Raw genomic sequence first — 27,629 nt, 5'->3', positions numbered from 1 at the left:
TGGCTGTTATTTACAAAATTATTAAGAATTATGAGTTTTTATATGCCCCTCATGATCTACTGTTTAGGCTAATTCTTAATGACTTCTGATGCATTAGATATAATTACTTCAGGTATATTAGAGGTATTCCTTCCCATATGTGTCCTTGCACTCTTTTTAGAGTAGGACTCCTAAAGCACTGAGGCTGGAAGAACAGATTATAAGTTTTACATTGACCTGAGTCACATATATCCCCTTTCAAGCTCCCTTGAGTCTTTCTATTAATTTTAGTAAATTAAGAGTTTATAGGAATTCTTGTTGTGGCTCAGTGGTAATGAACCCAACTAGCAGTCATGAGGATACGGGTTTGATCCCTGGCCCTGCTCAGTGGGTTAAGGATCTGGTGTTGCTGTGAGCTGCAGTATAGGTCACAGATGTGGCTCGGATCTGGTGTGGCTATGGCTGTGGTGTAGGCCAGCAGCTGCAGTTCCAACTTGACCCCTAGCCTGGGAACTTCCATATGCCTCATATGCAGCCCTAAACAAAAAAAGAAAAGCAAGAGTTTATAGATTTTCTGCTATACCAAATGCTTATTTTGCTCCTTAAACATACTTCTATGAAACTCAAACCAAGAATAGAAAGATTGGTGTATCTGTTTCCGTGTGCCTCTGTGTGTACAGTGAGCATATATTTATTTTATTTTCCACATGTGGATAATGTCTCCTTCTGTGCATCACACTCTCTCTTGCCCAGTGAATGCCAGATAATGTGAATTATTATGGACCTCAGTACATCTAATGGCAAATAAATAATGTGGATTATTTATATAATTGTGTCTGCACTGATAGAAAGTGTAAGTTGTAGAAAAATTTTGTAATAATTGAATTCAGGCCTGTTGCTCAATTTTCTTTTAATTTTGCCTTTATTTGTTACCCAGTTTTATGTGTAGAAGTTTGTATTTGAGTAGTTCTAAAATGTTTAAATAGTAAGACACTGAATTCAGTGGCTTTTTGTTATGCCCCCAAAGCTCACAACATATGAGAATTCCTACAAATTTAATTTAAATGATATTTAATAATGTAATGATAGATTAAACTGTAATCTTTTATATAGTCATAATGCATGACTCTTTCCATTTTGGGTATTCATTTTGATTCAGCTCTTGCCGTTTAAAAAATTGTAGTCTGAGAAATAGGAATAGACATTTAATTTGGTTTGATGTGTCTGGTGTGTGATACTTAAATCTTACAGTGTGATTTCAATGAGTCTAGAATTCTAAGATAGGACTTCGTGATGACCTTTTAAAAGGAGAACTCCCATAGACAGTTTACTCCATGACAATAAAATGTTTGTCAGTTGGAGCTGCCGGGTGCATTGGAAATCAGGTAAGAATGTGGAAAACAAAGCCATTCTTTGTCATTACTGAAAGCAGCTGAACTAGATTCCTCCCAGATGGTGGGAAGTAGTCACTTTCATGCAAGGAAGATACTGTATGGTACCATTCCTAACATCTTATGAATGAGGACTTAATTTTGGCTTGTAATGTTTATTACTGCTTCAGAACATCATTGTCTACCAAGTTCCTTCTTTTTTTTGGCTATGCTCACAGCATGTGAAAGTTCCCTGGCCAGGGATTGAACCCATGCCACAGCAGTGACCCAAGCTGCTGCAGTGACAATGCCAGAACCTTAACTGACTGCACCACAAGGGAATTCCCCTATTTTTATATTCATTGATATTTAGTTAAGTAAATAAAGCCTATAAACTTAGGATTGTTCATTAAGGGGCACAATGGTCTCCAGATCACATTGGATGTAGAAGTATGATATTCTGAAAAGAACTTCAGTAGGTCACACAGAAAGCTCATTTTGTGTTGCCATTATCATAGGATGCTTTCATAGGCTTTTCTTTGTTGGTGGGTGACAGTCCTTGAGAGTGTAAATTTGTGCTATCAAGCTCCAGTCCTTATTCACAAAAGTCAAATGAATTCTAAGTCTTTTATGCTTCTGGGTATTTTGCTGTTTGTAAATATTTCTATGAATAATTTTTAAATTTAATGATATTAATTAACAAGCTTCCTAAAGTGAAATATCAGTGTTAGAAACTCATCTTAAGCCATTCATTTTAAAAAGCAAGCCTTCTGTGAGTTCCTGCTGAGGTGCAGTGGGTTAGGGTCTGGTCTTGTCTCTGCAGTGGCTTGGGTTGCTGCTGAGGCACAGGTTCAGTGCCTGGCATAATGGGTTAAAGATCCAGTGTTGCCGCAGCAGCAGCTTGGATTCAACACCTGGCCCCAGAACTTCCATATGTCAGAGGTATGGCCAGGAAATAAAAAGTAAATAAATAAATAATTTTTAAAAAGCAAGCCTTCTACCTATTAGGCAGAGAAAAATAATTTGGAAAAGAAACTTATTTATAACTTGCTTTATTAAATTTCTCTGTTCCTGACCCCTATAGGGCCTGAGAACTTCGATATGCCATAGGGCCAAGTGCGGACCTAAAAAAAAAGCACACACAAAAAAATCCTATGTTCCTGCTTTCTGCCTTAGCTAAAGAAACAAGATTTTAATGGAAATCAAATGAAAGTTTCAGTGATTTGATTAAATGCAGTATAGTTTTCATAGTTTACCTTAGCGAATAAAACTGTTCTTTAAGAAAGATTTCTAATAAATTAGAAGCGAGATCTTTTCTTCTTACAATGGAGGGGAGATAGTGTAGTAGTTAAGGGGATAGAATTAGAGCCTTACTACCATGTTCAAATCTAATCTTTTTGTGCCCAGTATCCCCTGCCATAAACTATGTATAATAGTAATTCCAACCTATTAGGATAGTTTTGAGGATTAAATAAGTTAACATATATAATATATGTAGAACAGTGCCTAGCATTTATTGGTGAGTGCTATATAAACATTGGGTATCATTTTTGGTTACTTGTTGTATAGCTTACATATGTGTTATCTATTAAAATTTTGAGAAGTAGCCTACAATAGATTTTCCTGCTACTTAAAATTATAATTAAGAACTTTTATACTTAGAACATTTGAAAAGGCATTATGTTATAAAGTGAGAATGCTGCTTGCATTATATTCTGGGAAAGTTACTCCATCACCTCATTCTTCTACCTCATTTCTAAGAGGAAAAAACAAATAGATACCTATTGTATATATCCTTCTCATACTTCTTATACACACTGTTGATAAATTTATAAGTCTACTCAAGTATGTGAATAGAGAATAGCTATGTAAGAAATCGTTTAAATTATATATGTTTTCCTATAACATTATCATAGACTATATAACATTTCTAGTAGTAGGGTTTGGCTACTTTGGGAAATAGATGTTGAACCTGAACAACATACTCCTTTTTCTGGATTATTTATATTTAGAAATAATAATGAGTTTTGTTCATGTACTCGAAATGTCAACACCAAAGCTGTATATATCTCTTTTTTTTTCTTTTTCTTTTTTTTCTTTTCTTTTCCTTTTTTTTTTTTTTTTTTTTTTTTTTTTTGTCCTTTTGTTTATTTAGGGTTGCCTCTGAGGCATACGGAGGTTCCCAGGCTGAGAGTCAAGTCAGAGCTGTAGCTGCCGGGCTACACCATAGCCACAGCCATGCTGTATCCAAGCCACATCTGTGACCTATACCACAGCTCACAGCAATGCCGGATGTTTAACCCACTGAACGAGGCGAGGGATTGAACCCACTTCCTCATGGATACTAGTCGGGTTTATTAACCACTGAGCCATGGCAGGAACTCCTATATCTCTCGAGTTAGCTTTATTCTGACAAAACAAATATGAGCGAGGTTTAAACATTTATACAAATATATTAACATTTAAATATAAACATTCACTAACTTTTCATTTATAACTGAATTTTTCCTCTATTCTAATTTATTTCTAGTGAATTTGTTTAATAGAAAATGTGTTCACACTTAAAAATAGGTCCTAGAAGGAGGTTAATTATCTTGATGATGTATTAGCAAAAACAGGTATTTCACTACCCAACATTTTCTAAGCATCTAAGTTATAGGAATTGATAACAATTATTTGTTATTATTGTTATATAATAACAATCTATAACATTAGCAAGGTGTTGTGCTTAGGAAACACTAGATCATCACTAAGTTATGTCAGTTTTATTTCTGCATTGAGTGATAGAAGATTTTCCACACCTTTGATAATTGATAATGACCAGAATCCCTATTTCTTAACTAATTTGATCATCAAAAGTAGATGTAAGGAACCAAATTTGTTTGACACACAGTTTCTCTTTTTCTTTTTTTAGTGGATTAAACAGACCTCTAAAGAGGGTGGAGGGAAAAGTATAATAGAGATCCTACTGCCACCAAGATAAAGACCAACTTTGGGGGGGAAATTGAGGAAAAATTAACCAGAAATTCAGTACATTGAAGAAAAGCATTAAAGAATATCTCTAGGAATTCTTTTTTTGTGAGAAGAAATTAAAGTGGTATTTCACTCTTGTTTTACAGAAAAAGTTGTCAAAGTCTTGACCAGTTATCAGCTGAAGTTAGCCTTTCTCAGTCCTCACTAGATCCAGGACAGTCACAGGAAGGAGATGGAAAACAAGACACATTAAGTGAAGGTAAAAAAAAAATCTTGAAAATTACTTTTCAAGTTTTCCTCCATTATATATACATTGGTTGCAGAGAATTGCTAAAGAAAAATAGTGAAATTTCTGTGAAGCATGCTAGGAATTAAGCTGCCATTATGATTAAAAATTGTCTGTTCTTGTTTTCTTCTTACATGTTTATAGTTAACCTGCTTGAAAGATATTCTGTAATTGTTACCTTTATTTCCTCACTTACTGTGCTTTTTTTTTTTCACCCACTCCAATTTGGCTTTTGTGTCTCTACCACTTGCTAAAATGACTTATCAAGGGATCAGCCACTGCCATACTGCTGATGTTGTCCCCTACTTTTATCCTATTAAACTTCTCAGCAGCTTTTGATCCAACTGATCACTTCCTCATTCTTCAATCACTTGGAGAATAAACATCAAAGTTTTCTTTTTTCCTGTTACTGCTTTCAGCTATATTCTAAGGACCCCTCTTTCCATTAGGTTGCATCTTCCTGAGCAACATCTTGGTCCAGTTTTGTGATGTTTCAGGCTACCTTCAATTATATGATCATATTTCAGTTTCCGAGACTCAACCTATTCATTTTTAAGCTTCATTAGCATAGTTGGCTCGAAGTTTTTTTCTACCCACCAGTATAGGCTAGATCTGTGCACTCTAGCGCTTTGAATTGGACAGGTGGTGTTTGTATGATCTGCTTCTCACATTTTTTTAAAAATTAAAGTTTAGTTGATTTACAGTTTTGCCAATTTATGCTGTACAGCAGAGTGACTCAATTATACACACACACATTCTTTTTAATATTTTCCATCATGGTCCATCTCAGGGGATTAGATATAGTTCCCTGTGCTGTACAATGGGATCTTATTGTTTTTCCTTTCTAAATGTAATAATTTGCATCAACTAACCCCAAACTCCCAGTTCATCCCTCTCCCTCCCCTTCTTCCCTTTGGCAACCACAGGTCTTTTCTCTATGTCTGTGAGTCTGTTTCTGTTTTATAGATAGGTTCATTTGTGCCATATTTTAGATTCAACATATAAATGATATCATATAGTATCAGTCTTTCTGAGTTAATTCATTAACTGTGATAATCTCTAGGTCCATCCATGTTGCTACAAATAGCATCATTTCATTTGTTTTTATGGCCAAGTAGTATTTCATTGTATATATGTACCACATCTTCTTATCCATCCCTTTGTCAGTGAACATTTAGGTTGTTTCCATGTCTTGACTGTTGTGAATAGTGCTGCAGTGAACATAGGTGTGTATGTATCTTTTTTGAATTATAGTTTTGTTTGGATATGTTACCATGAGTGGGATCCCTAGATTATATGGTAATTCTATTTTTAGTTTTCTGAGGAACCGCCACATTGTTTTGCATGGTGGCTGTACCAGTTTACATTCCCACCAGCAGTGTAGGAGTGTTCCCTTTTCTCTATACCCTCCTCAGCATTTGTTATTTGTAGACTTATTAATGATGGCCATTCTGACCAGTATGAAGTGGCACCTCATTGTAGTTTTGATTTGCATTTCTTTAATAATTAGTGTTGCTGACCATCTTTTCATGTGCCTGTTGGCCATCTGTATGTCTTCTTTGGAAAAATGTCTATTTAGGTCTTCTAAGTTTTTGATTTTATTGTTTGTTTTTTTCTTTTTGTATGAGTTGTTTGTATGTTGTAGAGAGTAAGCCCTTGTTAGGTTGTCTTTTCAGGTTTTTGTGTTTTTTTATGGTTTACTTTGCTGGGCAAAAGCTTGTTAGTTTAATTAGTTGCTTTTTTTTTTTTTTTTTTTTTGTCTTTTTGTCTTTTTAGGGCCGCACCCACATCTTATGGAGGTTCCCAGGCTTGGGGTCTAATCAGAACTGTAGCCTCTGGCCTATGCCACAGCCACAGCAACACCAGCTCCCAGCAGTGTCTATGACCTACACCACAGCTCACACCAACGCTGGATCCTTAACCTGCTGATCAAGGCTGGGGATCGAACCTGCAAATTCATGGTTCCTAGTCAGATTCATTTCTGCTGCACCATGATGGGAATTCTGCCATTTGTTTATTTTTGTTCTTATTTCTGTTGTCTTGGGAGACTGACCTAAGAAAGGATTTGTATAATTGATGTCAGAGAACATTTTGCCTGTATTTTCTTCTAGGAGTTTTATGGTGACATGTCTTAAGAGTCTTTAAGCCATTTTGAGTTTACTCTTGTGCATGGTGTGAGGGTGTGTTCTAGTTTGATTTACATTTATTTACATGCAGCTGTCCAGTTTTTCCAGAACCACTCACTGAAGAGATTCTTACTTTCTCATTATATAGTCTTGCCTCCTTTGTCAAAGATTAATTGACTGTAAGGTGTCTGGGTTTATTTCTGGGCTCTCTAGTCTGTTCTTTTGGTGTGTCTGTCTGTTTTTGTTCCAGTTCCACATTGTCTTGATTACTGAAGCTTTGTAATATTGTCTGAAGTCTGGGACAGTTAGGCCCACTGCTTTGATTTTTTTTCCCCCCTCAGGATTATTTTGGCATTTCTGGGTCTTTATTGGTTCCATATAAATTTCTGGATTTTTCTAGTTCTGTGAAAAATGTCATGGCTAAATCTGGAAATTGCTTTGTGTAGTATGGTCATTTTTGCGGTATTAATTTTTCCAATCCAAGAGCGTGGGATATCTTTCTATTTCTTTGAATCCTCTTTAATTTCCTTTATTAAGGTTTTGTAATTCTTAGTATATAAATCTTTTACCTCCTTGGTCAGATTTATTTCTAGGTATTTTAGCTTTTCTTGGTGCAATTTTAAAAACATTATTTTTTTTTTACATTCCTTTTCCAATATTTCATTGTTAGTATACAGAAATGCAATCAATTTCTGACTGTTAATCTTGTATCTGGCTATTTTGCCAAATTCATTTATCTGATTGAGTAGTTTTCTGTGGAGTCCTTAGGGTTTTCTATATATAGTATCATGCCATCTGCATAGAGTAACAATTTACATCTTCCAATTTGGATACCTTTTATTTATTTTTCTTGTATGATTGCTGTGGCTAGGACTTCCAATACAGTGTTGTATAGAAATGGCAAGAGTGGACATCTTTATCTTGTTCCAGATTTTAGGAGGATGACTTTCAGCTTTTCTCCATTATTATACTGGCTGTGGGTTTGTCATAAATGACTTTGATTATGTTGAGATATGTTCCCTCTATATTCACTTTGGAAAGCATTTTTATCATGAATGGATATGTTAACTTTTGTTGGATGCTTTTTCTGCGTCTATTGAGAGAGTGTGTGATTTTTTACTTTTCTGCTTTTGATTTAGTGTATTACATTGATTGATTTGCATACTTTGAACCATCCTTGGGAACTTGGGATGAATCCCACTTGATCATGGTATGTGATGTTTTTTAATGTGTTGTTAGATTCAATTTGCTAGAATGTTGTTACGAATTTTTGCATCTATATTCATCAAAGATATTGGCCAATAATTTTCCTATTTTTTAAATTTATTTACATATTTATTGGCTGCACCTGCAGCATGTAGAAGTTTCCTGGCCTCAGATAACTAGCCCCACAACAGTGAAAATGCCAGATCCTTAACCAGCTAGGCCACCAGGGAACTCCTGCAGTGTGATTTTTTTTTTACCATTAAATATTTTATATAGCATAATAAAAAGAATAACTTAACTGGTAAGAATAACAAAAATAATATACCCTCTGAAAATAAGTAAAATATAAAATGCATAAATTGGTTAAAAAACAGTGTACTATATAAATATGTCCTCACAATTTGTTACATCTTATTGATTCTTCAATATAAGCATTACACCATTCTAGGTGATGTGATAAACAAGACATTATAGACCTTACATTGTACCATGGAGAGAAATGGTTATTAATAATACAATTGTAGAACTGTATTATTTAATTGTACAATTGCATTATTTAATTGTACAATTATAATTATCATAGATTGATAGAGAGGAAATCAGAATCAGATGTAAGAAGACTACAACATTCTAAGAAGGGTTAGGGTTAGGGTTAGGGTTAAAGTGGATTACGCACTTATTTACTATGAGATATATTTCTTCTCCAGAGATTCCTTATTTGTGTATCAATTGTAGATTTTTTGTTTACAGTTATTCTGAAGTTTTGATATGAGTCTATATGTATATGAGATTGTTTTAAGTTGTTGTTCTCTTAATTGCAAGTTCATCTCCAGTGTCCTGCATTTGTACCCACCTCTGCTCATGATTTCTGACTTTGGTGGAATAATTGTGCATGGATGATTTCATATCTTTACTGTATAGATACCTTTACTGGTGAGCCTTGTCATTTGTGGAATTTTTGTTTCCTGTTGCTATCTTTTCTTTTCTGCCTAGAGAAGTTCCTTTAGTATTTGTTGTAAGGCTGGTCTAGTATTGCTGAATTCTCTCAACATTTGCTTATCTGTGAAGGTTTTGATTTCTCCTTCAAATCTGAATGAGAGCCTTGCTGGGTAAAGTAATCTTGGTTGGAGGTTTTTTCCTTTCATCACGTTAAGTATATCATGCCACTCCCTTCTGGCCTGCAGAGTTTCTGCTGAAAAATCTGCCGATAACCTTATTGGGGTTCCCTTGTATGTTACTTGTTTCTTTTCCCTAGCTGCTTTCAAGATTTTCTCTTTGTCTTTAATTTTGGTTAGTTTGATTAATATGTGTCTCGGGGTATTCCTCTTCGGGTTTATTTTATATGGTACTCATTGTGCTTCCTGGATTTGAGTGAGTGGTTCCTTTCCCATGTTAGGGAAGTTTTCAGCTATTATCTCTTGGAATATTTTTTCTGTCCCCTTCTCTCTCTCTTCTTCTGGCACCCCTATAATATGGATGTTGGTGTGTTTCACGTTGTTCCAGAGTTCTCTGAGACTCTCTTCATTTGTTTTCAATCTTTTTTCTCTTTTATGTTCTGCATCTGTAATTTCCACTAATCTGTCCTCCACCTCACTTATTCATTCTTCTGCCTCCTGTATTCTGCTGTTAGCTGCTACTAGTGAATTTTTTATTTCAGTTATTGTATTTTGCATCTCTTCTTGTTTAAGTTTTATATCTTGTATCTCATTTAGACCCGTAACCTCGAAACCTCCATATGCTGCGGGTGTGGCCCTAAAAAGACAAAAAAAAAAAAAAAGAAAAGAAAAAAGAAATTCATTAGCCAAATATATGTGGGATTATTTGTGGATCCTCAGTTCTATTCTGTTGGTCTGTGTGTCTATGCTAGTGCCACATTATCCTTACTTCATTGCCGCATTGTTTTACTCACTGTGCTTTTCAGTAGATTTTAAGATCAGGACATGTGATTCCTACAGCTTTGTTTCTTTTCAAGATCGTTTTGGCTATTTGGCGTCCTTTGCATTTCCATTTGAATTATAGAATCAACTTTTCATTTCTGGAAAAAAGGCAGAATTTTGATGGGGATTACATTGACTTTGTAGATCAGTTTGGGAAACATTGCCATCTTAATATTATTGTCTTCCAATCCATGAAAACATGGGATGTTTTTCCATTTATTTTAACCTTGAGTTTCTTTCAACAGTATTTTATAGTTGTCAGTGTACAACTCTTGCATGCCTTTGGTTAAATTTATTTTTAAGTATTTTATTATTTTAGATGCTATTATAAATGGAAATGTTTTCTTAATTTTATTTTCTGATTGTTCATTGATTCTTTTAGACCTTAAGCATAGATTTTAAAGATTAACTTTACAGAGAACCCATCGTGGCTCAGTAGTAATGAACCCAACTAGTATTCATGAGGATACAGGTTCAATCACTAGCCCTACACAGTGGGTTAAGGATCTGGCATTGCCACGAGCTGTGGTATAGGTCGCAGACATGGCTCAGACCCCATGTTGCTGTGGCTGTGGTGCAGGCCAGGAGCTGCAGCTCTGATTTGACCCCTAGCCTGGGAACTTCCATATGCTGCGGTTACAGCCTAAAAAGGGAAAAAAAAAAAAACCCACAAAAAAAATTAACTTTACTTCTCTGTATCTGTAGAAGAGAAAATAAAAACAAATTGTCAAGTGCTTCTTCATGTTCAGAGTACATCTCTTCTGAACCATTTTTTAATCAAAATTGTCAGTAGCTATGTCTTTTTTCACAGTATCGTCATCTGTTCCCACAATAAACCATTTCCTAAAATAGTACTCTACTCTTGAAGGGATTTTCCTACAAATTACCAATAAGTATCCTGCACATTGTTTTGTTTTGTTTTTTTTAATTTTGGCCACACTCATAGCATGTAGAAGTTCCTGGACCAGGGGCTGAACTCATGCCACAGCAGCGACCCAAGCCACTGCAGTAACAATGCCAGATCCTTAACCTGCTGGGCCATAAGGGAACTCCTCCTGCACATTTTTAATGCAGATACTTTGCTATTTACCTTAGTTTCATTTTCTTCCTCAACTGGATCAGATGTTCCTGAAGCTTCTCTTCAAAAGCCACAGGAATTCCATGATAAATTGATATCGACATCTTAGAAATCCTGCATGATGCATGAATAAATCACAAGAATTGCCTATGCTTCAAATTTTATCCATTCTGTGGAATTTAGTTTGCCTTCAGTTACATGACTGGCATTTGATAAGCAATTCTTTTTTCTTTTTTTTTTTTTTTTTTTTGCTATTTCTTGGGCCGCCCCTGCGGCATATGGACGTTCCCAGGCTAGGGGTCGAATCGGAGCTGTAGCCACCGGCCTACGCCAGAGCCACAGCAACGCGGGATCCGAGCCGCGTCTGCAACCTACACCATAGCTCACGGCAACGCCGGATCATTAACCCACTGAGCAAGGGCAGGGACCGAACCCGCAACCTCATGGTTCCTAGTCGGATTCGTTAACCACTGCGCCACAATGGGAACTCCTGATAAGCAATTCTTTTGTATACTAAGCTTCATCACTTGGAAGGTTTCTCCTTTTTACACATTTCTGCTTTTTCACAAGCACTTTTGTGTTGTTTTACAAGTATGAATTCTTGTAATTCCTATAATGAATATTTGTTTCAGTAATGTGAAATTTACATCCTACTGTCCATTTTCATGCTTTTCTATGAACAAATTCTTAATTTTAGGGGCATGTTTTACTGCAATATTTTTGAAGTCCTTTTAAGCAGCCTATAAACACAGGTAACTCAAAGTGTTATCAGTATGAATACCTGTGACCAAGTTCATGTAAGCACATGCAAAAACAACTATGTCACATCTCCTTCATGTCCAGCTACAACTACAACACACATTGGTTCCAGTAGTTTGAAATTTTATTGCACAAAATGATGACCAACCATTTTCTTGATCATTGATATCTCAAAATGGTAAGTAACATGGTTCTTAACACAACAGCTCAATGTAACATTTTCTCTGTATTTATGGGTATATGACAGTGGCTGAAGAATCTCTTTAGGCATTCCTTAAAATTAGGATACATATTTACTTCCTCTTCCTTTCTTTATTGACCCCGTCCTTCCTACTCCAAACTTCTCTTCCTTCCTATAAGGTCAATGATCTCACTGAAAAGTTCTCAAAATGTACTGAGTTGTTCATGATTCCTCCTGCCTAACATTTTGCCTTCACCAAGTCCTACGAGTTTAACTATCTGAGAATTTCTACCTGTGTTCCATTCTTTGTGTCCCTTATGTGGTTAAGGCAGCTGCCATAACTTTCTTATTGGTTTCCCTGTATCCATTTTATTTCCACTGTAGTCATGCTTCACAGAGCCCTGAAGTATTTAAAATGCAGACTACACATGTAATTTCCTCATGTAAAAGGCTTCACTGCCTCGCTGCTATATAAGCATATGATCAAGAATGTAGTCTCTGAATTCAGAAAACTTGATTTTGAGTCACAATACAAATGTGTTATTATTACAAGATAATTTCCAGGCACCTTAATATGACCTCTGAAGTCTTCTGTGGCCTTTGCCCATTCCTCTAGTCTCATATCTTGCTTGGAGCTCCCTGTACCTTGGGTACTGTTTCTTCCCTCTGTGCCTTTCTTTGTTCATGCTGTTCCTTGGCAGAGCCTCCTTGGGCATTCATGTCCACTAGGGTTCCATGCAGTGCTGACTTTCTCTCTGAAACTTGCCTAGTTGTATCCTAACCCCTACCTTCTGATTTGGTTTGAATGCTTGTTCTTTGAGCTTTTGTAATGCCCTTTAATTATTATTCTCACTATACTTACTGCATTTTATTAGAATTTTGTGTCTGTTTCCACCGTATACTAAGTTGCCTATGGACAAGAAGTGGTTTTTATCACTTTAGGATAGAGGACGCATAGAGGTTACCCAAAATTCTGCTCAATGAATGATTTCTAATAAAATTTGCATCTGTACCATTTGAAGTCTTATGTAGTCTAGACTCCATATCAACACAATTAAAACAAAACCGATCTTTCTTGCTGTAAAAACAAAAATCCATCTGCTCCTGATGACTAATTTATTTCAGCTAGGAACTACCACTCTCCCATTCATCTGGCCTAGAAAGTTTCATTAACTTTGACAAGTTCATTCCTCCCCATATCAATAAATTCCCGGGAGTTCCCGTCATGGCGCAGTGATTAACGAATCCGACTAGGAACCATGAGGTTGCGGATTCGGTCCCTGCCCTTGCTCAGTGGGTTAACGATCCGGCGTTGCTGTGAGCTGTGGTGTAGGTCGCAGACACGGCTCAGATCTTGCCTTGCTGTGCCTCTGGCGTAGGCTGGTGGCTACAGCTCCAATTTGACCCCTAGCCTGGGAACCTCCATATGCCGCGGGAGCGGCCCAAGAAATAGCAAAAAGACAAAAAAAAAAAAATTAAAAAAAATAAATTCCCTTTAAAATGTCAGTATTGGAGTTCCCACTGTGGCTCAGTGGGTTAAGGACCCACTGTCTCCATTAGGATGCCAGTTCAATTCCTGACCTCACTCAGTGGATTAAGGATGCATATTGCCACAAGCTGCAGCATAGGTCACAGATGTGGACTGGATCCAGTGTTGCTCTGGCTGTGGTGTAGGCCAGTGGCTATAGCTTTGATTTGACCCCTAGCCCGGGAACTTACATATACTGCAGATGCAGCCATAAAAAGAAAAAAATCCTTATTCAGATTTTAATATACTTGTTTTTTAATCCACTGCAGTAATTTTACATGTGTTTAGGTGTATGTATATATGTACATTAGCTGCTGTTGATATTGTAATAATCAAGAATATTTTGTAATAATCATCTTAATCCTCTGCCTTAAAACAGTTTTGCTAATTTCCTTTTATAATCATAGCTGCACAGCTGAAGTCACAATGAACATAACAATAATGGATCCTTGTGAACTTTTTTTTTTAAAGGGCCACACCTGTGGTATATGGAAATTTCCAAGCTAGGGGTCAAATCACAGCTACAGCCACCAGCCCATACCACAGCCATAGCAATGCCATATCTGAGCCACATCTGCAACTCATACCACAGTTTGCAGCAACACCAGATCCTTAGCCCGCTGAGCAAGGCCAGGGATTGAACCTGAATCTAGTTGGGTTCGTTTCTGCTGAGCCACAGTGGGAACTCCAGATCCTTACACACCTTTAAAAAAAATTTTTTTTTTTTAGCTATGACCCACGGCATACGGAGGGTCTCAGGCTAGGGATCGAATCAGAGCTGTAGTTTGCAGCCTACACCACAGCCACAGCAATGTCAGATCCAAGCCATGTCTGCAACCTACACCACAGCTCACGGCAACGCTGGATCTTTAACCCACTCAGGCCAGGGATAGAACCCACAACTTCATGGTTCCTAGTCGGACTCATTTCCACTGAGCCATAATGGGAACTCCAAAATTTTTTTATTTTTAAATGAAGTGTTGGAATGAAGCTTCTTTTGGCTTCCTCGAGGGGACCACACTGCCCTGTGTGCTCCATATCATCAGCATTTTCAGAAACCAGCTGTAGGTTTTTGAAGGCTGGGATCTGTGGATCCCCCCCATGCTTTCTTTCCTAGCTATGCACTAAGCTCTGCTGTATGGTTTGTTTCCTTAGGCTAGAGCTAAGGACTTGACTTATCTTGCCTTCTTTCCCCACTTCAACTTTTCGTTTTGGGTAATTTCAAACCTATAGACAAAGAACAGGAGAGTGAACACCTGTATCTACTTTACCTAGATTCACCAGTTGTTAACATTTTATCACACTTGCTCTATCTTGCTCTTGTGTGCATGTGCTCCATCTATTTACTCACATATCCATGCTTTCTCTTTTGCTCCATTTGAAAATAAACTGCAGGTATCATGACACTTTATCTCAAACACATGAGCATGTATCTCCTAGGGAGAAGGATGTTTTCTTAAAAAGCCACACCATTACAATCTCAGGAAATTTAGCCTTTGTATAGTATTACCTGATAATTATTGAATATTCTGATTTCTCCACTTTTCCAGTAATATCCTTCAAGGTTTTTTGTTGTTATTGTTGTTGTTGATGTTTTAGGTCCAAGATCCAATCAGGGATCACTCAATAGATTTAGCATTTAATCTCTTTGGTGTCTTTTCATCTAGCAGAGTATACCCACCCCAACTTTTCTTTCTCTCTCACTTGACATTTGTATATTTTAATTGCCCAAGCCAATTATTTTGTTAAATGCCCCCAATTTAGATTTGTCCGATTCTTCATCATTATTATACTCAGGGTTAAACATACTTGGCAAGACTATAACATAAATAATGGATCTTTGTCATAGTATCTTATCAGGAGGTCACCATCATTTTTGGACATTGAGAGACACTTAAAAAGCTGGCTCCTGTATCCTTTTCACATTCCAGTAGCCTGTCACAGCTTCCTTACTTTGTATAAAACAAGATGTTCTGAGTTGCTTTAGTATATTTCATGCCCACACCTAGGATAGCAGTTTCTCCAAGAAGTCCTGTGTAACTATGTTAGATATTAAGTCTTACAATTACTGTGTGATAATCTTTGGGGGTTTTTTGTTTGTTTGTTTTTTGGTTGTTTGTGGGTTTTTTTGGGGTTTTTTGTTGTTGTTGTTGTTGTTTTTGTCTTTTTGCCATTTCTTGGGCCCTCCCGCAGCATATGGAGGTTCCCAGGCTAGGTTCTAATCAGAGCTGTAGCTGCCAGCCTACACCAGAGCCACAGCAACGTGGGATCCAAGCTGCGTCTGCAACCCACACCACAGCTCTCGGCAATGCCGGATTGTTAACCCACTGAGCAAGGGCAGGGATCAAACCCACAACCTCATGGTTCCTAGTCGGATTCGTTAACCACTGCGTCACGACGGGAACTCCATCTTTGGTTTTTAATTCAATGAATTTTATTATATTTATAGTTGTACAACCATCATAAAAACCTAATTTTAGAACATTTCCATCCCAAGCGCCCACTCCATCCTTCTCCCCTGCCACCTGTCTCCTTTGATAACCATAAGTTTTTCACAGTCTGTTTCTGTTCTGCAAATAAGGTCATTGTATCATTTTTTTTTTTTAGATTCTACATATAAGTGATAGCATATGATATTTGTATCTCACTGTCTAACTTCACTTAGCATGATAGTTTCTAGGTCCATCCATGTTGCTGCAAATGCTGTTATTTCATTTCTTTTTATGGTTGAATAATATTCCATTGTGTATATATTCCACATCTTCTTCATCCACTCCTCTGTCAGTGCACATTTAGGTTGTTTCCATGTCTTAGCTATTGTATATAATGCTGCAATGAACACTGAGGTGTATATATCTTTTAGAGCCATGGTTATCTTCAGATAGATGCCCAGGAGTAGGATTGCTAAATCATATAGTGGTTCTATTTTTAGTTTTTTGAGGAATCTCCATACTGTTTTACATATTAGTTGCACCAATTTACATTCCTACCAATATTGTAAAAGGGTTCCCTTTTCTCCAGACCCTCTCCAGCATGTATTGTTTGTAGACATTTTGATGATGGCCGTTCAGGCTGGTGTAGGTGGTACCTCACAATAGTTTTGATTTGCTTTTCTCTAATAATTGGTGATGTTGAGCATTTTTTCATGTGGTTTTTGGCCATCAGTAAGTATTCTCTGGAGAATTGTCTGTTTAGATCTTCTGCCCATTTTTTTGATAGGATTGTTTGTTTTTTTGATATTGAGCTGCAGGAAGTGTTTGTGTATTTTTGAGATTAATCCCTTGTCAGTCACTTCAATTGCAAATATTTTTTCCCATTTTGGGGGTTGTCTTTTCATTTTGTTTAGGGTTTTCTTTGCTGTGCAGAAACCTTTAATTAGGTCCCCTTTGTTTATTTTTGTTTTTATTGTCATTGCTCTAGGAGGTGGATCTGAGAAAATGTTGAAGTTTATGTGGGCAAGTGTATGGCCTGTGTTTTCCTCTAAAATTTTTATAGTATCCAGTCTTATATTTAGGTCTTTAATCCATTTTGAGTTTATTTTTGTTTATAGCATCAGGGAGTGTCCTAATTTCATTCTTTTACATGTAGCTTTCCAGTTTTGCCAGCACCACTTAATGAAGAGACTGTCTTTCCTCCATTGTATATATTCTTGCCTCCTTTGTCATAGATTAATTGACCATAGGTGCATGGTTTTGTTTCTGGGTTTTCTATCCTGTTCCATTGACATATATTTCTGGTTTTGTGCCAGTACCATACTGTCTTGATGACTGTAGCTTTATAGTATAGTCTGAAGTCAGGATGCCTGATTCCTCCTACTCCATTTTTCTTTCTCAGGATTGCTTTGGCTATTCTGGGTCTTTGGTGTTTCCAAGCAAACTTTATTTTGTTCTAGTTCTGTGAAAAATGACATTGGTTAATTGATAGGGATTGCATTGGGTAGTATGGTCATTTTGACAATATTGATTTTTCCAGTTCAAAAGCATGGTATATCATTCCATCTGTTTGTGTCATCTTTTTTTTCTTTCATCAGCACCTTATAGTTTTTAGAGTACAGGTCTTATGTCTCTTCAGGTATTTTTATTCCTAGATATATTAAATTTCTTTGGATGCAGTGATAAATGGGATTGTTTCTCTAATTTCTCTTTATGATCTTTCATTGTTAGTATATAGAAATGCAGTTTATTTTTGTGTATTAATTTTGTATCCAGAAACTTTACCAAATTCATAGATAAACTCTAATAGTTTTCTGGTAGCATCTTTAAATTTTCTAGGTATAGTATCATGTCATCTGCAGACAGTGATAGTTGTACTTCTTCCTTTCCAATTTGGATTCTTTTTTTTTTTTTTTTTTTTTTTTTTTGCTTTTTAGGGCCACATCTGCAGCAAATGGAGTTCCCAGGCTAGGGGTCAAATCATAGCCATAGCAACACAGGAGTCAAGCCACATCTGTGACCTAACCACAGCTCACAGCAACACTGGTTACTTAAAACCACTGAGTGAGGCCAGAGATCAAACCCACATCCTCATGGTTACTAGTTGGGTTCATTAACACTGAGCCACAAAGGGAACTCCTGGATTCCTTTTATTTCTGTTACTTCTCTAATTGCTGTGGCTAGGACTTCCAAAACTATGTTGAATAGAAGTGGAAAGAGCAAAAATCTTTGTCTTGTTGTAATCTTAGCAGGAATTTTTCAGCTTTTCACCATTGAGAATGATGTTAGCTCTGGGTTTGTCATACATAGCTCTTATTATGTTTAGGTAGGTTCCCTCTATGCCCACTTTTTGTGGAGGGTTTTTATCAGAAATGGGTGTTGGATTTTGTCAAAAGGTTTTTCTGTATCTATTGAGAGGATCATAAGGTTTTTATTCAGTTTGTTAATGTGGTGTATGATACTAATTGATTTGCAGTTACTGAAGAATCCTTGCATCCCTGGGATATAAATCCTACTTGATCATGGTGTACAATCCTTTTAATGTATTGCTGATTTGGTTTGCTAGTATTTTGTTGAGGATTTTTGCATCTATGCTCATCAGTGATACTGGCCTGTGATTTTCTTTTTTGTAGTAGCTCTGTTTGGTTTTGGTATCAGGGTGATGGTGGCCTCATAGAATGAGTTTGGGAGTGTCCCTTCCTCTGCAATTTTTTGGAATAGTTTCAGAAGGATTAACTGTTCTCTAAATTTTGGATAGAATTCACCTATGAAGCCATCTAGTCCTTGACTTTTTTTTTTTTTTTTTTGTCTTTTTGCTATTTCTTTGGACCACTCCCGCGGCATATGAATGTTCCCAGGCTAGGGGTCGAATTGGAGCTGTAGCCCCCGGCCCACGCCAGAGCCACAGCAACGCAGGATCCAAGCTGCGTCTGCAACCTACACCACAGCTCATGGCAACACCGGATCGTTAACCCACTGAGCAAGGGCAGGGACTGAACCCACAACCTCATGGTTCCTAGTCGGATTCACTAACCACTGCGCCATGACGGGAACTCCCTAGAATTTTGTTTAAGTTTTTAAATCATGGTTTCAATTTCAATATTTGTGATGAGTCCATTCATATTTTCTATTTTGTCTTGGTTTAATCTTTGAAGACTGTACTTGTGTAGGAATTTGTCCATTTCTTCTAGCTTGTCCATTTTATTGGCATATAGTTGCTTGTTAGTCCCTTAGGTACCTTTGTATTTCTGTGATGTCTGTTGTAACTTCACCTTTTTCACTTCTAATTTTATTGATTTGAGTCCTCTCTTTTTTTCTTGATAAGTCTGGATAAGGGTTTATCTAATTTGTTGACCTTTTCAAAGGACCAGCTTTTAGTTTCATTGATTTTTTTATGGTTTTCTTCATTTCCATTTCATTTATTTCTGCTCTGATCTTTATGATTTCTTTCCTTTGCTAATTTTGGGGTTTTTTTGTTCTTCTATCTCTAGTTGCTTTAGGTGTAAAGTTTGGTTGTTTTTTTGAGATTTTTTTCTTGTTTCCCGAGGTAGGCTTGTTTGCTATAAACTTTCCTCTCAGAATTGATTTTGCTGCATCCCATAGGTTTTTTGGATTGTTGTGTCTTTGTTGTCATTTACATCTAGGTATTTTTAATTTCCTCTTTGATTTCTTCAGTGATCCATTAGTTGTTCAGGAACATGTTGTTTCGTCTCCATGTGTTTGTGTTTTTTGCATTTTTTTCTTGTTATTGATTTCTAGTCTTATAGCATTGTGGTTGGAAAATATGCTTGATATGATTTCCATTTTCTTAAATTTACCAAGGCTTGATCTGTGGGCCAGAATGTGATCTATCCTAGAGAATGTTCCATGGGCACTTGAAAAGAATGTGCTTTCTCCTGCTTTTGTATGGAATGATCTATAAATATTAAGTCCATGTGGTCTAATGCATCATTTAAGGGCTGTGTATCCTTGTTGATTTTCTGTCTGGATGATCTGTGCATTGCTGTAAGTGGGATGTTAAAGTCCTCCACTATTATTGTGTTGTCAATTTCTCCTTCTAAGGCTGTTAGAAGTTGCCTTATGATAGTATTGCTACTCCACCTTTCTTTTAATTTCCATTTCATGGAACATTTTCTTTAATACTCTCACTTTCAGTTTGTATGTGTCCCTATAACTGAAGTGATCTCTTAGAGACAGCATATATATGGGTCTTGTTTTTGTATCCATTCAGCCAGTTCTGTGTCCTTTAGTTGGGGCATTTAGTCCATTTACATTTAAGGTAATTATTGATATGTGTGTTCTTACTGCCATTTTGTTAATTGTTTTTGATTTGGTTTTGGTGGTCTTTTTTCTTCCATTCTTCACTTGTTTTCTTCTCTTGTAGTTTGATGACTATCTTTAGTATTGTTTTTTATTTGTGTGCATGTCTATTGTAAATTTTTGGCTGAAGTTGTTGGTCTCTTAATTGCCAATGCATCTCCAGTATTCTGCATTTGTACCCTCCTCTTCTCATGATTTCTGGTTTTGGTAGCATATTTGTGTGTGGATGATCTCCTACCTTTACTATGTGTATGCCTTTACTAGTGAGCCTTGTTATTTGCAATATTTCTTTTTTTCTAGTTGTGGCCTTTTTTTTTCCACCTAGAGAAGTTCCTTTAGTATTTGTTATACAGCTGGTTTAATGGTGCTGAAATCTCTTAGTTTTTGCTTGTCTGTAAAGTTTTTGATTTCTCCTTCACATACGAATGAGTGCTTTGCTGGGTAATCTTAGTTGGAGGTTTTTTCCTTTCATCACTTTAAGTATATCATGCCATTCCCTTCTGGCCTGCAGCGTTACTGCTGAAAAATCAGCCAATTACTTTATTGTGGTTCCCTTGTGTATTATTTCTTTTCCCTAGCTGCTTTCAATATTTTTGTCTTTAATTTTGGTCAGATTGATTAAGTTTGATTAATATGGAGTTCCCATCATGGCTCAGCAGTTAGTGAACCTGACTAGCATCCATGGGGATCCATGAGGACGCGGGTTCCATCCCTGGCCTTGCTCAGTGGGTTAAGGATCCAGCCTTGCTGTGAGCAGTGGTGTAGGTCGCAGACATGGCTCAGATCCCGTGTTGCTGTGGCTGTGGTATAGGCTGGCAGCTACAGCTCCGATTGGACCTTAGCCTGAGAACCTCCATATGCCATGGGTGCAGCCCTAAAAAGTTTGATTAGTGTGTGTCTTGGGGTGTCCCTCCTTGGGTTTATTTTATATGGTACTCATTGTGCTTCCTGGGTTAGAGTGATTCTTTTCCTATGTTAGGGAAGTTTTCAGCTATTGTCTCATCACATATTTTCTCTGGCCCTTTCCCTCCTTTTTCCTTCTGACACCCCTATAATGCAGATGTTGGTGGGTTTAAAGTTGTCTGAGTTCTCCTAGACTGTCTTCATTTCTTTTCAGTCTTTTTTCTCTTTTCTGGTCTTCATCAGTAATTTCCACCAATCTGTCTTCCACCTCACTTATTCATGCTGCCTCCTTGTTGGTCCCTTCTAGTGAGTTTTTTATTTCATTTATTGCATTTTGCATCTCTGCTTGCTTGCTTAATCTTTAAATCTTTTGTTGTTGTTTCTTTTTTTTTCCTTTGGGCTGCACCCACGAGATATGGAAATTCCCAGGCTAGGGGTATATTGGGAGCTACAGCTGCCAGCCTATGACATAGCCACAGCAATGTGGAATCCAAGCCATATCTGCTATCTACACCACAGCTCATGGCAATACCAGATCCTTAACCCACCGGGCCAGGGATCAAACGCCTCGTCCTCATGGACACTAGTTGGGGTCATTACCACTGAGCCTCAGTGGGAACTCTTTCATCTTCTATTTGTTGTTCATTGTTTCTTGTAATTTATCAATGTTTGCCTCCAGTTTATTTCTAAAATCTTAAATCGTCTTTACTATCACTAGTCTAAAATCTTTTTCATGGAGATTGATAACCTCTAGATCAGTTACCTGTTTTTCTGGGGGTTTTTTCCTGTTCCTTTATCTGATTCTTAATCTTTGCCTTTTCATTTTGTATAGATTGTGTGGTCTCCTTATTGCAGGCAATAGGGTTATAACTTCTCTTGCTTCTGATGTTTGCCTCCTTGTGGCTGAAGTAGGTACAGGGATTTGCTGCAGACTTCTTGATAGAAGGTATTGGTGCTTGCCTGCTGGTAGGTGCAGCTGATTCTTATCCCTCTGGTGGGTGGTGCTTTGTCTCTGGGTATGATTAGAGGTGGCTGTGTGTCTAGGAGGTCTTTAGGTAGCCTGTTTGCTGATGAATGGGGCTGTGTTCCCACCCAGTTGTTGTTTGGCTGGGGCTTCTCAGCCCTCATGGATGGTGCCAGATTTTTCCAAAATGGCCGCCTCCAGGGGAGTTCATGCTGACAATTATTTCTGAGACCTTTGCATCCAGTGTTCTTACCCCACAATGAGCCACAATTTTTTTCCCAGGAGATCCTCCAAGACCTGGAGGTAGGTCTGTCCCAGATTCTTATGGAGTCTCTGTTTTGCCCTGGGACATATGAAAGCCTGTGTGTGTGCCCTTCAAGAGTAAGGTCTCTGTTTCCCCCAGTCCTGTGGACCTCTTGAGCACAGCCCTGCTACACCCTTAACATCAAATGCTCTGTGGGTTCCTCCTCCCAATGCTAGACCCCCAGGCATGGGAACCTGATTTGGGGCTTGTAGGTCTCACTCCTGTGGGTGAGCTTTTCCAGTCTGTGGATTGCCCATCCTGCAGGTATGGGATTGCTTATATCACATAGGCACTCCTGTCATCTCCATGTGGCTTCCCTCTTTGTCTCTTGGTGGAGGTTATCTTTTTTGGGAGTTTCCAGTCTAGTTTATTGATGGTTGTTTAGCAGTTGATTGTAATTTTGTTGTTTTCATGAAAGAAGGTGGGTTCCAGTCCTCCTCCTCTGCCATCTTAATCCTGTCTCTGCCCAATAATCTTTGTTTAAAAAATTTGTTTAACCTAAGTATACATTCTCAAAGAATTGAATACAGGGCTTAAACAGATACTTGTATACCATTGTTCATAGCAGAATTATATCCACTAGTCAGAAGGTGAAAATAATCCATACACCCATACAGATGACCAGAGAAACAAAATGTAGTTTATCCATACAATGGACTGTTTTTCAGCCATAGAAAAGGAATGAAGTTCTGATAACATACTGCAACATGGATGAACCTTAAAAATACATAATGCTAAGTGAAATAAGCCAGACACAAAAGGGCGTATTTTATGATACTGCTTATAAGAATGAATCTAGCATGGGCAAATTCATAGACAGAAAGTAGATTAGATGTTTCCAGAGACTGTGGAAAAGGAAAGAATGGAGAGTTACTGTTTAAATAGGTAGGGAGTTTTTGTTTGGGACATTGAAAATTTTTGGAAATAGTGGCAATAGCTGCACAATACTGTGAATGTAGTTAATGCCACTGAATTGTACACTTAAAATGGTTAAAATGGTAAACTGTGACATATGATATATATTTGCAGTAAAGAAAACAATTATATATCTGTATCTGTAATTAGCAGGAAATCTCTTTAAAACATTAGAGGTCAATGATGAATTAGAAATTTGGAAGAGACTATCCAAAGTAATTGCATTCCTGGGGCATTTAGAAGAACTCTAGAGCTCATTTTGGCCTGAAATATGTCTCTTAAGCTTAAACATTAAAAAGGCTTCTTGAAATATCTGTATCTTTTGATCCTGACATAAAATGATAAACATGTTAAACCTAAATGTAACAATTACTCTTCCATATGTTTTCCTAGCACCACTATATTTTCCTGTATTATTTTAGTCAGCAAAAACTATGAAGTTAACAGTCATCTTTCAGTATCTGTTCTCATTTTACAAAGGAAGGAACAGACTCAGAGAAGGTGCCTTCCCCAGGTCCCACAGCTGTTAAGAACACAGGAGCTCTGCTGTGTCTCAGCACAGTTCTTACTGAATCATTCACTAAGTACATAATTATTTAATGAGTATCTCCTGTGTGCTAACATTGGGAATATAATAATGAACACAATAAATTCCATGTCCTTTCTTCAAGAGTCTACAGTTTAATAAAGGAGAGAGCCCCACAACTCTCATATACAGTCATATACAGTATGACAAGGTGGGTTATAGTCACTCTAAGAACACTGCAGAGGGCTTGTTTCAAACAATATATAATATTCAAGCATCTGATATGTGATTCTGTTTATACTTCTATAACCACATGAGTAAAACCTAAGCCTTCCATCTTCTCTGGAAAACTGCTAATTTTCAAAGACTTTAATTAGCCTTTCACAGCCTCACACCAGCCACTTAGAGTTGATGTTTTGCACACTGTAGGTTCATACATACTCAGCTCTGGAAAGAACTTGTTTTCCTCAGCTGTGGAAAGAGATCTGCCTTCCTTCTTCATAGGCCTCCTTAAGTTCACATGACAATATTCGTAATGCAGAGCAAATGCTGAATAAATGTTTATTCAGTAAGTGAATCAAACCCTCCAACTGAATTGAAGCAATTCTGCTTCTACTGCATTACTTTATCTCTGTATGGATTTCCTGATACTTCTGTGGGCCTCGGCACTGGTACCATTACTTTCATTTTTTGTTATCCTTTACTAACTGAATATGACCGTATTCTCAAAAAAAGTTAAACTTTTATTTTTTTGTGCCAAAACATATCTTAGACTTCCATATCTAGAACTTTATGAGAAGCACAAATAATCCCTCTAAAATATTTAAGGGTAACATTGAATATGATAAAAGATCAAACATGTTGACATATAGATGTTCAACTTTATAGTTAGATATGTTTTGCAGTATTTTGTAGAGTATGTAAGTTTTTAATGGTTTTAGGATCTTATTGCTATCATGCTTCAAGGGCAATTAAATATTTGTTACTTCATCCTAACTTTCAGGTAAAGAAGATACTCCTTCACTACTTGGTCTCTGTGGGTCTCTAACATCAGTGGCAAGTTACAAATCTCTAACAAGCCTAAAATCTAATGACTACCTTGCAAGTCCTACAACAGAGATGACAAGTCCAGGTCTAACTCCATCTTGAAAAATTTTATGTAAAAGCCAAAAGTTTTTATGTTACACATGTTCAATTTACATAAGTTTGACTGCTGGGAAAACCTTTGGAATTTTCTATTGTTCTGGCACATGTCTGGAATTCTATTGCTTATTATATAATTCAGTCCATTCCATGTAAACTTCTGAGTAAAAAAAAAAAAAGATCCTGCCATTTTTCATTTTAAACTTCTTATACTTGTCACTGAGGAAGTATAAAATTGAATAGGCTTAAAAAAATGTTCAAGTGATCCTCCAAATTAACAGTCCATTGGCAAATCGTACATATATTTAAATTTATCATAATTAGTAGAAACTGAGTTCAGTGTTTTAATCTAGATGCTTTAGCCAAGTATTTTCTTTTGCTCTTTTATTCAATGATCAAATTTTCTAAAAATGATTTATTTTTCATGAATTTCTTCCTAGGTTCCATTGTTTAAATGCCTTGTCTTTAAAGTGAGGAGAAAGGCTCTCAGCGACAGTTTCACAATGGCTTGTTCAGATTTTAACAGTTATCATTTGGCATCAACTAAACATTCCCCATAACATTTTATAAATTTTGTAGGATGTGTCTTCAGTCAGTTTCTGAATTTGTTAGGGTAATAGGGAAAGTATTTTACTGTATTTTAGGTCATTTCAGTAAAATGATTAAGTTTCTTGTCATTGTTTCCCCAAGATTTTCTTAAAAGGTTATCAGTTTAAAAATTGATCAAGCTTATGCCTCATAAGTTGGAAACATTTCAAAACATAGAACAAATGTTGAAAAAGTATTTTATCAGGAAAGATTTCAGGATCATTTAAGGAATTGAGAAGCTTTTAAGTAAGGATCAGTAGGCTAATCACCACACTTAACACTATGTCTGACATCTAGTGCTGTTTTTCTCCCTGGTGTACAGCAACAAATTGTGTCATGTATGCTTCACAGTTTCTATCATTAATCATGCCCTAATCTCATTTTAAAGCTGATGCTACTGTGAAAAACTGCTGCACTTCTACACTGTAAAAAATTAGTTTTCTTTAAAAAAAAAAAAGCTATGAACTGTCTTTTAAATTTTTGCAAATTTTGGAACTATACATTTGGTCCCTAAAAATTCCACTGTACTGAGAGAGAAAATATCTGAAGTATATTTTCTATAATAACATGAGGAAAAAATGATCAGTTGTGCCAAAGAAGTTTTATACATTGTTTACATGAAGAGGCTTCTACAATGCCTATTGGGGACTTCATATACTTATTTCTATTTGTTAATAAAACATTACATGCAAACTTAGTAGTTTTGACATATAGAAAGAATGTTCCTCCTAAAATATTTTATTGAGAGGAGATAAGCACTTATCACAGTCATTAGTAATGTGGGAGTGTGGTGATTCTCTGCAATATTTAGAGCTTTACTCTCAATTTGGAATTTGAGATAATAAATAGTAATAAAAGGCTAGTCTTATATGTAAGACAGGTCAAACAGTGTCATTTTAGGGACAAAGGAGGCCTGGGAACCCTTAAAATAAATTATCTTAGATGTACCAGAGCATATTCTGAGCTTTATTCCTTTAGCTTAAGGCTTTAGTACTTGTAGTAATGCAAGTATTCTTGAGAAATGGTACCTTTAATCTATTCTTAATTCTGTGTACCCTATTGTGAGGTATCTAAAGCAATCGGTAAGGAATTCCCGTCGTGGCGTAGTGGTTAACAAATCCTACTAGGAACTATGAGGTTGAGGGTTCAATCCCTGGCCTTGCTCAGTGGGTTAAGGATCTGGCGTTGCCATGAGCTGTGGTGTAGATCGCAGACTCGGCTCAGATCCCACGTTGCTGTGGCGTAGGCCGGTGGCTACAGCTCCGATTCAACCCCTAGCCTTGCAACCTCCATATGCTGCGGGAGCGGCCCAAGAAAAGGGCAAAAAGACAAAAATAAATAAATAAATAAATAAAGCAATCAGTAATAAGCATGGAGAATGGAAGGAAGGTTTAAATGAGGACAATAGAAATACTGGGAGGAGGGAATGAGAAATGGTTTAAGGAGAGGAACTTCAAAAATTTTAGGATGGCCTTAAGCACAATTGCTATTTTGCTAACAACTATCAGAATGTTTAAATGCTTTCATTCATGGTCCACTCTCAAATGACATTTATTATCCTTTAGTAATTTTAAAAAATCATATTAAATTTTTCCATTCATTTTTATAATATAGAAAGGAAATAATACAAGATCCCATAATTGATAAAAATTTTTCAAATTTGCCCAATGTGTACAGTAACTTGTGGATCAACATGCTGCTAAATGCAGATTTAAAACATGACATCTGAGGATTAATGACTTTTCCTCCTTTCTTGGAGCTCTTGGTATAAAATTCATCTGCTAATGTGAATCAGGTTTCTACATAGTTCATTTCATATTTAGTTATGAGGTAGTTTATTAATGTTTGCATGAGGTATGTCTCAGTCTTTAATTTTAGGTAGTAGTGTTTATGGTTCACACATTCTCCTCTAAACAGAATGCTGAATTATATCCTAATATTTCCATGTGTATTTTGTTGCCTTGATGTACTATATATATTTGTTGCATGTATATTAAACATTTTGTACCATGCAGTAGTAGTCTTTTTTCCTTGACAAAAAGTTGCTTGATTCAAATTGTACACTGAACCTTTGTTTCAACAATGGGGTAAATTTTACTTAATACCTAAAA

The 27,629-nt window shown here is 36.7% G+C and overlaps 1 protein-coding gene across 18 annotated transcripts in view; it reads left to right on the top strand.

The window, feature by feature from the left end:
• Nucleotides 1–27,532, top strand: part of RUNDC3B (RUN domain containing 3B) — a 294,945-nt gene extending 267,413 nt beyond the window's left edge. For 17 of the 18 annotated variants that reach the window (XR_014815985.1, XR_014815984.1, XR_014815983.1 and 14 more), the window contains 2 exons: nucleotides 4,469–4,581; nucleotides 24,791–27,532. Coding sequence is in view for 13 of the 18 variants with exons in the window: in XM_084977269.1 (XP_084833395.1) it covers nucleotides 4,469–4,581; nucleotides 24,791–24,936 (259 nt within the window). In the remaining 5 variants the exon portion in view is untranslated. Of the gene's footprint in view, nucleotides 1–4,468; nucleotides 4,582–24,790 lie in introns of those variants that run through there. The other variant, XM_084977272.1, reaches the window with a different exon arrangement.
• Nucleotides 27,533–27,629: the final 97 nt, after the last annotated feature.

The sequence above is a fragment of the Sus scrofa genome, chromosome 9, assembly GCF_054392235.1.
Source record: "Sus scrofa isolate SSC_HxYL_T2T_F1_AM1 chromosome 9, Sscrofa_HxYL_maternal_Yorkshire_Landrace_v2.0, whole genome shotgun sequence".
NCBI lineage: Eukaryota > Metazoa > Chordata > Mammalia > Artiodactyla > Suidae > Sus > Sus scrofa.
Note: the sequence above shows the minus strand (reverse complement) of the source record. Positions and strands in the feature narration are given on the sequence as shown.